This window comes from Borostomias antarcticus (assembly GCF_949987555.1).
Source record: "Borostomias antarcticus genome assembly, chromosome: 5".
NCBI classification, from domain to species: Eukaryota; Metazoa; Chordata; class Actinopteri; order Stomiiformes; family Stomiidae; genus Borostomias; species Borostomias antarcticus.
In genome coordinates, this window is record NC_140238.1 from 7,946,342 (window position 1) to 7,959,474 (window position 13,133).

General features: G+C 45.6%; 1 protein-coding gene across 1 annotated transcript; it reads left to right on the top strand.

Annotated features, from left to right (window-relative positions):
• Positions 1-140: 140 nt before the first annotated feature.
• Positions 141-9,060, top strand: nek9 (NIMA related kinase 9). Its single transcript, XM_084438052.1, has 23 exons — positions 141-678; positions 1,027-1,204; positions 1,340-1,395; positions 1,540-1,610; positions 1,754-1,859; positions 2,375-2,506; positions 2,636-2,746; positions 2,865-2,929; positions 3,032-3,082; positions 3,211-3,403; positions 3,525-3,669; positions 4,102-4,302; positions 4,537-4,583; positions 4,781-4,945; positions 5,066-5,174; positions 5,266-5,427; positions 5,615-5,782; positions 5,871-5,933; positions 6,022-6,206; positions 6,318-6,479; positions 6,571-6,675; positions 6,795-6,848; positions 6,970-9,060. Exons 1-23 carry the CDS (start codon positions 493-495, stop codon positions 7,159-7,161), a joined length of 2,907 nt encoding a protein of 968 aa, XP_084294178.1. The 5' UTR covers positions 141-492; the 3' UTR covers positions 7,162-9,060.
• The last annotated feature ends 4,073 nt before the right edge of the window (positions 9,061-13,133 follow it).

Here is a 13,133-nt window from a genome sequence, read left to right on the forward strand (position 1 = left end):
AACTAGAATACCAGTGACGTAACTTGAAAGTGTTTCCGGGTCTTCAGTGTTGGAAATAGAAAAGATGGCCTCCTGAGCGCAGAGCCACTTTGCTGTAGCTACTCCCGCTGAAGTTTGTTAAGTAGTTAAACAGAGGGTCGATGCGTTTATTCTCCTGACTATCACGTTTTCAATTGAGATGATTGTTACTTTTTTGAGCGTTAATTAATTATTCTCGTCTCGAACTTGACGAGGCCAGTTTTTTCGTGGGATTTTGTAACTGCAGAAGCAGAAACAACATTGCAACTGTTATGGTTGCATATAGGCTTTTGAGTTGAGAGTTGTTTAGTGCACATTGCCTTTATCTATACAGTGTAGACTACAGTATAGCTGTCGTTATTCTGTGTTTATACAACTTTGCCCTCTCATTGTTTACAGAGAGGTTGTAAACAAACACATTTTGCAATCAACTCGTCCTTTGTAGCCTATACTTTAAGCCAAATATTTTGCAAAATGTCACTAGAGGACTACGAGCGGCATTTTGCCTCGCTAAATTCAGATATAGGCAGTGAATCTATCGCCAGCAGTCGGTCAACGTCGGGCACGTACGTCGGCGAGGAGGAAAAGTTACATTACATTCCGATTCGGATCCTTGGGAGAGGAGCATTCGGCGAAGCCACCCTTTACAGACGAACAGAGGTGACAGTTTAAATAATGGTTTTGTTAATGATGAATATGGAAAATTATAAATATCTATGAGTTGGACCTATGTTCCGTTTCTCTCAGTCCATCTTGTGCTTCTTTATTGAATGACAATGCTCGTCTCTGTTCACTTACCTATTAGGCTTGTGAGAAATTTTTGAGTGAGAGTGAGATAACATGCCCAAGTTGTATTTGCTCTCGATCCTCTCTTGGGTGAACAGTTTACTGACCCGGCTGTCGACAAGACCTCTCAGTCTAGATCACAAGGTTGGGTTTAAGCGAATGCACACTGGAGTTGGACACACAACTCTGTCCTAATCCGTTCATTCTTGCACATCCCTATAGGACAACTCTCTGGTAGTTTGGAAGGAAGTGGATTTGAATTGCCTCTCAGATAAGGAGCGCAGAGATGTCATGAACGAGATCAACATCCTGTCCATCCTACAGCACAACAACATCATAGCCTACTTCAACCATTTCATGGACAAGAACACTCTGCTCATTGAACTTGAATATTGCAATGGTGAGATAATGGACACTTTTGATGGAATTCTGGTCAATATTTATGAATGATGAGCACCATCTTTCTGATCGGCTGTACAGACAACTTGCCGCTAAATGCAAAACGAAACAACTCTTGATATCTACATATTTTCAGGGGGAAATCTGTATGATAAAATCAACCAGCAGAAAGGAGAACTGTTCAGTGAGGAGGTATGCCAGTGTGCAACACTTTGAGACGATGGCCAAAGTAACTGTATGATAGATAAATTACATTCCTCATGGGTCATTTTTGAGGTCGGGCGACCCGTGTTAACGAGGTGGTGTTAACGAGGTCCTACCTTGTGATGTTCTCAGGTGGTCATATGGTACCTGTACCAGATCGCCTCAGCGGTGGCTCACATCCACAAGGCTGGAGTCCTGCACAGGTAAACACAGGAAATGGTCGAGCTTATACAGTATTGTGGGTGTTTATTTTACCGTTGCTTATGAATTGAGGAATAATGGGTGGCTAACATCGATGGATAGAGATTCCGTTTCCTGACTTACCCCATGGCTCTCCTTCTTGCAGGGATATCAAGACGTTGAATATCTTCCTGACTAAAACCAACCTCATTAAGTTGGGAGATTACGGATTGGCGAAGAAACTTGACTCCCAGTTTGAAATGGCTGAGACCGTGAGTACTGTATTCATGTCAATCTGACTTGGTGTCCAGAATTATTATATCACAGTCTGTCAGCTGTTCACAAGTATTACATAGTTTCACTCAATTAATCCAATTCATGTGAACAGGTGACCAAAACAAGACCAGAGGGTGGTGCTTTTGTTCTGTCCCCTTTTTGGGCAGATCCCACCCCCCGGCACCCTGTGTCAATAAAAAGCCGCCATATTTATAGACTGGACCATGTCCCCTCCTCAGTCTTCCCAAAGCAGATGACTACTGAAGACAGAGGTTTGACGAGTGGCAGCAGCAGATTGTGTTTGTGGCTAATTATCTGTGGCGACCTTGAGACAGGCTGTTGTCTGATGAGGGCCCGGACGGGGAGTTGCTAGTGTGTTGGTCAGAGACTATGAGGCTGCTTGCTGCTTCAGCACATGCTTGCTGATTTGAAAAATGTCGAGTTAACTTCCAATTACATTTTTAGAAATTATTTTAATTCAAAAACTGTTTTTTTTATCTTTTGAATCTAGTGTGTGGGGACCCCCTACTACATGTCACCTGAACTCTGCCAGGGAGTAAAGTACAACTTCAAGTCTGACATCTGGGCCATGGGCTGTGTCGTTTTTGAAGTCTTAACTCTCACCAGAACTTTTGATGCAACGGTAAATGTCCCGCTACTCGTACTGTTTTCCATTGTAGCTTGAAGTTGATTTCCATGCTCCTATACACATATTGTATCGTAGTAACATAATTGAGATGCATTGCCTTTGCTGCTGCTTGTGTCCACTTAGAACCCACTGAACCTCTGTGTGAAGATAGTTCAGGGAAACTGGACTATGGAAGTGAACTCTGATATCTACTCCTCTGCATTGATCAAGCTGGTGTATGAGTGCCTAGATCAGGTGAGTGGAGTCCTGTTCTTCTTACAAAGTATTTTCACTCTTAGAGAAACACTGAGTTCATTCATGCAGAAAGTAAAATGAACGAATAGAAGTATAATGTACTTGCATTTGTGTCCAGGATCCAGAAAAGAGACCTACAGCTGACGAGATTCTGGAGCAGCCAATCATCTCCTCCTGCAGACAGTGAGTGTGGTGAAAGAGAGAGCATAGCGTGTGGTGCGACTTCACTAGATACATCATCAGTACAACGGTATCCATTCAGTAAATGACATTGTGCTGTTTCAGGAAGCTTGAAGACCGAGTTGCCTTGCTGAACTCTGCAATGAAGAAACCAAAGTATGTTGTACTGATTCTTAACCCTCTCATACAGTTTGTCTCTCATTTCGGCACATAAAATATAGTTTAAACGTTGAACATTGAATATGTATGTGCATTTTTTCGTTTTTGTGAACATTTTCACTTAGGTTGAACACAGTGACGGAGAGCCCTGTGGCCGTGGTGACCACTCGCTCCAGGGAAGTGTATTTCTGGGGCGGAGGGAAGTTCACTGCCCAGAAACTGGACGCCTTCAAAGGGGGCAGCGGTGCTCAGCATGTGTGTGCAGGAGAGACCCACTTCGCAGTGGTCACAGTGGAGAAAGAGCTTTACACTTGGGCTGTGAGTACTATGCCCTTACTGGTACATTTCTGATACTGCGCACTTTTCTTGTTTTGTTTTTGTCATTTGGCCCTTTCTGATATTACAAATCTGAAAGCCCCCCCCCCCCTGCTCTTGTTAGAGTGTCCAGGGTGGAGCCAAGATGGTGGGCCAGCTGGGTCACGGCGACAGGTCCTCGTACAGGCAGCCTCGCAAGGTGGAGAAACTCCAGGGCAAAGCCATCCGGCAGGTGGCCTGCGGGGCCGACTTCACCGCCTGTGTCACTGGTGAGCGTCCAGACCAAATAGAATCATTTCGATCTGCGCGACTTTATGGGGGCGACGAAAAAATGGGGCGGCTGTGGCTCAGTGGTAGAACGGGTCGTCCAATGATCATAGGGTTGGCGGTTCGAATCCCGGCTGCTCCTGTACACATGTCGAGGCAAGAAACCCCAACTTGCTCCCAATGAGCAGGCTAGTGCCTTGCATGGCAGATGCCGCCATTGGTGTGTGAATGTGTGTGTGTGAATGGGTGAATGAATATGAGGCCATTGCAAAGTGCTTTGGATAAAAGCGCTGTATAAGTGCAGTCCATTTATCATACACCATAAAGACTGTCATCTTCTTTAGTGCGGACGAGCTGTTCAAACGGCAAACTGGTAACAGGGCTTAGGCCACATTTGACATGCGTACTGATCCTACGGTCGCCATCTCCGTCAGATGAGGACCAGCTGTACATGTTTGGCTCGGACTACTACGGCTGCATCGGCATCGAGAACGAGCAGGGCGTAGAGGTTCTGGAGCCGGAGCTACTGATGTTCTTCGAGGAGCGGCCCGTACGGCAGGTGTCCTGCGGTGACAACCACGTGGTGGTGCTGACCCATAGCGGAGACATCTACTCCTGGGGCTGTGGAGAGCACGGTAAGGAAGGACCGCTGTTTTGTTGGGTCTTCAATGCCCCCTTTGACTCACTATGCTGTACCACATGTGACCAGCAGGTGGTGCTAGTGGTGTGCAAAATGTACAGTAGCCTCTCTGCCCTAGCTTTGCATCAGATAGATTGACAGAAGTCAACCGCCTACCCTATCCTCTCCTGTTTGTCTCATAAATGGATTGCACTGTACAAAATATGAACTTCCCCCTTTCCCTCTGCAGGGCGTCTTGGCTTGGACTGTGAGGATGACTTTAACTCTCCTATACAAGTAAGATCCTGTTCTTAAGTAGCCTATCTATTAGGGTACTCCACAAGTCTGAATTCTCTTTGTGTTTAAAAGGGCAACAGTAAAGGCCACTGATCAAATACATGTCATGGAATGTGGTAGAGGCTATTCGACATAAGGGATTGTGAGTCCTAGACGTTGTGTGTGTTGCCGCCGTGTCATGAGCGTTGCCTCAACAGGTAGAGATTCCTAAAGGTGCCACCATCTCCGCCGTGTCTTGCGGCTGTGACGGAACCTTCTTCCTGACCGAGTCTGGTAAAGTGCTGGCCTGCGGAAACAACGAGCTGAACAAGCTGGGTCTGAACCAGGGCATCTCTGGCCTCATGAACCACCCTGAAGGAGAGGTAGGCAGTAGGCACCACAACGCAAACAGCCGCTCTCCACTCACCGATTGTCGACGCCGCCCATTGTAAAACAGTGGAGAGAAATAATGGTCAAGTATTGACATTTTCTTCTACCTCCAGGGATCCCAGGGAATACCATACACCACCACACTCACGCTGGTCAAGCAGCTGGCCAGGTTTAAGATCCAGGTCATCTCCCCTGGGAAGACCCACACGGCCGCTATTGACGGTACCCAGTTCAGACTCCGTCTCTAAACCGTGAATTGAGAATATTCAACAACAAAAAAATCTTTGGATCTAAATAAACTTTGACCTTGCAGAGCGCGGGCGTCTGATAACCTTTGGATGTAACAAGTACGGACAGCTGGGTGTGAAGGACTTCAAGAAGCACCAAGGGGTCCAGCTTCTGGTTGGACCTTTCGGGGGGAAGGTGGTCACCAAGGTGTCCTGTGGAGATGGCTTCACCATTGCGGCCACCGAGGGTTAGAAAGACCAACAGCATTTTGCTGACCTTTGTTTACATCCTAGATTTGCATCGCTCGTCTTGTTTTTCATCTGACTGTAGGTGAAGGAGAACACACCTCAGAAATGCCTGAGCTGTAATTCTGGAAGGATATTGCCCTGAGATCAATCAATAATCTGTTAATTTCTGTCTCGTTTTCATCTCAGATAATCAGATCTTTGCATGGGGAAACGCAGGGAACGGGCGTCTGGGAATGCCCCCTGATAAGGGCTTCGGCTCAGAGGTTTGCCCTGCCTTGCCCAGGCCCATCTTCGGCTCCCTGCACCATGTGCCTGACCTCTCCTGTCGCGGATGGCACACCATACTGATCATGGGTCCGTCACCACCAGACACCTCTGTTCTACAGCCCCTCGCAGCCTGTTCGTAGTTTCTAATACTCTGTTTCAATTTTTCTATTTACAGAAAAAGTTCTCAACTCCAAGACTATCCGATCCAACAGTAGTGGGCCAATTTCAATTGGTAGTGGTAAGTGTCCATGTTTTCCCCCTGAAGTGGTGTGATCATTCCAAATAGCCGTGTGTGTGTGTCCTTATCTCTGCCTCTGTGTGTGTAGGGCTGGGCCAGGGCTCCAGCTCCACCGTGAATCTGGACATGGAGCCGGGCTCGGAGACGGGCATCCGTGACGGGGGTCTGGGCGGCACGGTGGAGGCCAACCCCGAGGAGCGGCGCGCGGCGAGCCCCACTGCGTCGCTGGACAACCAGACCGGCGACAGCTCCTGCCCCTTCTGGCTGCGCAAGGTCGGCACAACGCAACCATCCACGCGTTTCATCTGTAAAACCCAGAAGCAGAATTGATAGCAGAGGGTCATTATGCTTCGCAACGCTCGTGTCTCCGTTCTCCCCCACTAGGAGCTTCAGGATGCTGAATTCATCCCAATGCCGGATGCTTGCAAAGGCTCTATGCCTCATCCGCTGGGTCCGCCGTTCTCGGAGAGCGTCACGCTGCCCTACGAAGAGCTCCAGGAACTGAAGGCCGCAGCGGCAGCCGCCGCCACGGGGAAAGGCCTCTCGGTAACGTCTCTGGACGAGGGTTGACCCTGTGCTTTTCTGGTGCTTCCGCTTTATTCATGTCTAAATGTAACCGGGCGTGTTGTCTCTGTAGACCGTGCGGATGGGCGGTGATAAGGTCAACGGGCTGGAGGAGGCCGAGGCCTGTAAGAAAGGGGAGGCCGTGTCTTGCTGCAGAGCAAGTAGCGAGATAGCACAGGTCAGATACTCACACACACACACATTTTGTTAACAAGACTGAATCAGGAACTTTGAAAGTGTCATGGCTGCCTAGATTTTTTTCTGCTTTTGACCTTAACCACTTTTCTTTTTTTGCAGTTGCGCGAGACAGTCAGTCGTCAAGAATCCATGATCCAGATGTTGCAAAAGCAGGTAAGGGGCGGTCATCATAGCCTGCTCAGCGCCTGCCTGCTGGGTTGTCTGTGATGAGGTTTACCGAGTAGTATCTATGATTTGTTACTGTAACTATGATTTGTTCTGTCTCTCACGACAGTTCAGTGACCAACTGAAAGAGAATGAGAGAATGTGGATGGCGATCAACCGTCTGACCCTGCAAGAAGCAGGATCTGAGAATAACCGCAGCAGCCAATCTGGCCATGGGCCTGTGGAGGCAGGAGGAAGAGGAGGAGGTTCTAAAGGAGGTTCTAAAAGCCTCGGGGACAGGTCTGCAGGGAACAGTCCCTGAGCGACTCCCTGTAGCTGTACTCCTGTTCCTTGTGTTTTGAGTGACAGTGGCTCTGGGCAAATGAGCCCATTCAAACAAGCCCCAGCTGTAGGTGGAGTGTCCAGAGGTGTCCAGGCCATAGTGAGAGACGAGGACTATATTATCTACATGCTCCTTCTCGTTAGAAACGTGTCTTTGTTAGAAGGCATGAAGAGGGAGGGGAGAGGAATTACAAGAGGGACAAAAAAGTGGAAGATTAAATTCTGCTGTCCTCCAGATAGAAACTGCTATTACTGCTTAGATAAGTAGTAGTGACAGTTAGAAGCTGCAGAATGGAGGCCAACATGGTTCAAAGGCAATCGCATTGTGTTACATCTTGAGTAACAAAATTTATACCAGATACACCGGTAATTCTATCTGCATGATAATGCTACATTTGAATAGATAGAATAATAGATTTTACAGGAGATATTAGCAGAGAAATTATGATGGAGATACAGTACATGAGTTGAACTGCAGGAGTCTTCGGTCTCGTAGACAGATTGAAATGTTGGCTGGATTCAACATTAAGCAACCAACCTTTAGCTGTGTTACTTTGTAATGTGAATTTTGAGTGCATGCTTTGGTGGTATCGATGTTGTCTCTCTGACTACTGTCTAAAGAGGTCTACATCGCCTAGGTCAGATTCCACGTAGTCTCACGATACCAGACTTTGGAGGTCTCCACCTCAGCGCAGTGTTTAGAGACTGACTCGTGAGTCTAGATCCCACGTTATAACAGGTGAGCCAAGCTGTCAGCAGTGCGAAGAAAAGCTTGCACTGCTTCCAAGGTTCTCTGCACATCCTCCTAGTATACATTAAATATGGTTGTTTTTCTGGTATGGTTTTTACAGTAAGGTTTTTATTAGCAGACGTGTGCAGATTAATCAGGTCAATATCATTTTCCAATGTGAATTTTAATAGTGCCATTTCATTTTTTGTTCTTGCTCATTTCATGTTACTCTAAAAAGGCAATATACCAAACTAAAGGGTATACTATAGTCTCTCTAACACTTTTAATGTAATAATTTATCAAATATGTATTTTGTTTTATTAGTTCTTAAGCATGTTCGCAGGAAATCGCATGTGAAATGTATGACGTTCCTATTAATGTCACCAAACTACTGATGCTATACAAACAAGTAGCCTTCTTTTTATCACCTAAGATGATAATCTAGTATATTTTTAAGTGGAACAATTAGACCATTCAAATCTATTTTTCTTGTGATATTTTTTCTGACCTCCCATAACATAAAACTTGCCTTCAAATATATTTTATTGTAAAGTATTGTAAACTTTGTGGTCATATTTTTTCTTTCCCAAAACTTTTCTCCTGTTTCTCTTGAGTGTGATTTCTTTGGTACTGTGTCCCTGCTTTGAGCTGATTATTTTGTGTATTTTGTTTACTGTGTGGGTGGTGTTTTTGTTTGAGTTTAATCATGATTGCAACAAATATGTTTAAAACAGAACCTATAAGCCTATACTATACGCTTACAACTCTTTTGGTTAGTGTGTAGTCATACTGTATCACACTACCAACACTGTTGGAATTTTCTGTATCAATGCATGTGGGAAAAAAACATAAGTGCCTGTTCACTTTACTAAAACCAAAGATGGATTATACACAGATACAGATGACTGTGTTACTAAAACCAAAGATGGATTGTACACAGATGACTGTGTTTTGCCTTAATAATAGATCTTTTTATACTGTTTGATGTCAGTGTATAAATATGAAGCAAATACTGTTTTGTTGTTATAAATGTAAAGGCTTACTATCTCCATTGTATTGGCAATGCATTGTTTTGACAATTCAAAAATCATTTGGGTGTTAAGATGGGTTTACAGTGGTCGTATTTTCCACCATCCACATGCACTTTTACTCCACCTGCTTTGTGTAAAAAATAAAACCACCAAACCACTCCATTGATGTCTCATTACTTTAGTCTCATTACAAATTGTATTACTGTGATGCAACAGTCTACACCCGGTGTATACTGCACAGGAAATCTGCAAATTGTTTTACAGCCGGTATGTTATTTAATTTACAAATCAATTCATGTTATCTAAAATCTAAGCAAGAAGTCACATGAATTAGTTAAGCCTAGGCTACTTAACAAGGCCAACGTCTTCATCTCTGGGATACACAAAGGCAGTATTGCAGTGTAAGGGTCTGGTGAAGCCAGGCTAAAGAAGAATGGCACTCAGAGTGCAAACCTCCACCCATGAATGCACATTGTCAGCATGTTCAGTGACATTAAGGTACTAATACTCAGGCGATAAATATCAAACTCCTGCTCACAGTCAGGATCTAATTAATCTCTTTCATGACATCTCTATCAATAATCGGTTTCTCTAACTCATCTACACTTCTATCTTCCTAACTCATACACCTCTCCCTTTCTTTTACTAGATGCTTGGTTTGAGCGTGTCATTCTACACGGTACCTGTATCTTGTACATATAATAAACATCCTTGAATCGTGGAGTTATGCAACCAGTTGTTGCAGTGTTTAAAGCACATATCACCTGTCAGTGTTTCCAGTTTTCGCTAAATTGTTAGCATAAGTCAATGGAATGAAACAGCGAAAATGACATGATAGCCACAAAGGTAAGAGAGGTACAGTATTGCTACTGTAGCTAGCTAGCCAGCTAATGTTCTGATGCACTGTTGAGATATCAAAACCCACTGACAGATTGCCTTATCTTGCAGTTAAGTGTGTAACAGGGGCACGGCCATAACGTTTGGTGAAGTACCCGAACAGTATGTGCCGTTCTGGTCTATGAGATGAGAAATTCCCTATCTCGCAATATTAAAGACTGTAAAAATGTGTTAATTTGTGGATCCACCCCATGATTTGGATTGGCTCCGAAATGTTATGGCCTCTTTCTTACACCCCTCCAACGAGTTTCATGACAATTGGTTTAGTAGTTTTTGCGTAATTCTGAGCTGTGACTGACGGCTTGGCTCCACCGGGTCCGTTAGCATCAGCGTCAACCATCAACTATCAGACTCTAACGAAATTAATCCATTGTAATTAATGACAGCGGCTCCACTGCTGCCGTTGCGTCGCGTTTGATGGCAACGTCTGACGTTAGAGAATTGCCCGGTTTCTTGATTTTTTACGAATGTCGACGCTGACAGTTGACGATGGACGCAGTGGAGCCAAGTGACAAACGAACAGCGCCTAAAACATTATCCACCTGCCTGGAGGCAACAAATTCCTCGGCTAAAATGGAGTATGTTTTCTTATTTGTATTTGCAGTCAAGTGGTCACAAAATGAAAAGAACAAAAGTCCTTCTTAGCGGCGAGGCCGGGGAGGTGGCGGGCGACTCCTGATGTTCTGACACATGGGGATGTGTCGCTCCGCTGGGCCTGGTGCAAACCGGCGGGCGCAGTGAGGACAGGTCACATAGTCAGGGTCATCTTGCATAGACGGTGCTGGCTGCGAAGCGCCATCTGGAACACGCCCCTGGCGCATGTTACGCATAAATACTTTGTGTTTCTGCCTCCAGTTGTTTTTCTTTAGCTGAGAATCAAAATAGAAATCATGTCAGCCGAGAGATCATACCAAGGGCGTAGGTTTGGTTTTAACATTGGTAGGGACCATATAACAGTGTAGCTGCATACACAATTTTTGCTGGGGACGAGAGGTTAAACCTCGTAAATATGCATATACTTATGAAATTGTCGAATAGCCGACCGTCCATACGCAAACCTACGCCCTTGGATCATACAAACAAGAAATGACTGACTTATTAACTATATTTCATCAATCTTTTTTATTTTTTTATTTTAAGTATACCTCTGGCGTCTTGCTCCTGGAGTTGGTTTTCATGAACTCCTCCAGTTCGGTTCCTTTGGCCCTGTATCTGGCGGAGTCAAAGACTTTCCGGTTGGACTTCTGCATCTTCTCACAGGCCTTGTGGTGCTTCTCCAGTCTCTCTGCAACAAAGCTTCTGTGGCAAATCCTGCAAGGTACGAGCTGGGGACTAGCATCATCAGCACTCTCTCTCGGGCTGAGTTCCACCTGCAGCGGTCTGTTTGCGTGAGGGGGACTTAAGACTGATGTGTGGGCCTCTCGAGACATCCCCTTGCTGCTGGCGCTGCTGCTACCCCCGGTCACCAGTCTAGAGGTAGGTCTGTGCTGTGCCTCCTCCTGAATCTTCCCCCGACGAGCCAAGTTCTGCTCCCTTCTCTTCTCATCACTGGAAACATACCTCTCACTGGACCTCTCCCACTTTGTTTCCCTCTCCCAATCTATGTCCTCCTCAACAACCTTCCTACTGTGTTCTTCCACTCTTCCCTTTTCTCTTTCCCACCTATTCCACAGTAAATTATTTTCTCTCTCCTCTCTCTCATCCCTCTCTTTTCTCATGTCCACCCTCTCTTTCAACTTCTCCCTCTCCAGCCTCTCCCACCCTGCATTTCTGTTCCTCTCTCGCTCCGCACCCCTCTCACTCGTTCTCCTTTCTGTACTCCACTCTGGCTGTTTCACCGTTCTCCTTTCCCCTCTGTCCCAATCCTCTTCGTCATGTGTTTTCTTCACTCTTCTGTCTCTGCTCTTCTCCTCCCTCTTCTCTTCCTGCCACTCAGTATCTTCCTGTGCTTTCTCCCTCTTTATGGACCTCTCCCTTCTCACCCTCTCTTGGCCTCCGATATCCCTTCTCCTTCGCTCAGCTGGCACCTTGTTTTCTGTCCACTCCTTTTCAATTTCCGCTGGTCTCCTTACATGTCTCTCCTCTCTCCTACTGTCATCACCTGAGGCAACTCTCGCCCTCTGAATCCTTCTTCTCTGTTGCTCTTCAGTTTCTGTCCACTCCTTTTCCGTTTCTGCTGGTCTCCTAACACGTCTCTCCTCTGTCCTAGTGTCATCACCTGAGGCAGTCCTCTCCCTCTCAATCCTTTTTCTCAGTTGCTCTCCAGTTTTCCATAGCTTCTCCTGTAGTATGAGCTCTTTCCTGTGAATTTCCTTTGCCAGCCTTCTTTGTGCCTCTGGCAACTTCTCTTCTTTATATTGTTGGGAACCAGCAACATCTCTGCCATTAGTATAACCCTTTAAGGGTGTAGAATCCTCTAGAGGCTTTCTGTTCCCAGCTTTTCCAACTCTTCCGTGGTACTCTGGGCGATCTTGTGGTGGCAATGGAACATATGGAATAGGCAATCTTTGTGACTCATCCTTGTTGCTAGCTGTACCTATGTTAACATTGGAAGATCTTTTGTGGTAAACAGGCTTCAGGGGAAAAGCCCTGTCCACTCCGTCAGCTTTTCTTGTTGGCATGCTGTGTGGCTCAGGGTAAATGTTGGAATTAACCCTTGCAGAGTGATATTGCCTTTCCCTTGAGGGACAATATTTGGTTTGATCAAATGTTTCATGGGAGTATGGTCGCTGCCATTCATTGGTAGAAATTCTTTCTTTATGTCTTCTGTCAAAGGTTTTCTCCTGGAATCTGGCCTGAGTCTGATAACATGGAGCCCTCACCACAGTTGGAAGTTGTTTCAATATCACCTCTTTATCCAGGGAAAAAGGAGTTGTAGAGTGAGCATGTGGAGTTCTCTGCAGCCAAATAGGCCTACTCATATCCCCAAAGTAGCTAGGCTATAGTATGGGCTAGCACAGAGTTAGCTAGCTTACAGGCGCTAAATTAATGGATAGCTAGCTAGGTTCTGCAGGTTGGGTAGCTAGGCTAAATCTTGATTGATTTAGCAATCCATCAGTTTACACGCTCTCCTTCTTGGATTGGCATATTTTTCCTGAAGGTTCTCTTTCAGCAACAGATAGCAATTAGTAGGCATTTGGCTGTCTAAGGTCAGATGAGGTTAGCTATCCAAAATTCTCTTTTCTAGTCGCACACACCTGTTTTGTTTGTATCCGTTGCCTAGAAACGAACGAATTGTTCAAGCGAAACGGTTTCTGGTTGGTTCATGACACCGGAAGCGCAACTCCCCGGAAG

Excerpts from the sequence above, each read along its gene's own strand:
- nek9 (XM_084438052.1), top strand. The coding sequence starts at position 493 with ATGTCACTAGAGGACTACGAGCGGCATTTTGCCTCGCTAAATTCAGAT. Across the intron at positions 3,083-3,210 it reads TCTGCAATGAAGAAACCAAA|GTTGAACACAGTGACGGAGA; the intron begins GTATGTTGTACT and ends ATTTTCACTTAG. Across the intron at positions 3,670-4,101 it reads CTTCACCGCCTGTGTCACTG|ATGAGGACCAGCTGTACATG; the intron begins GTGAGCGTCCAG and ends CATCTCCGTCAG.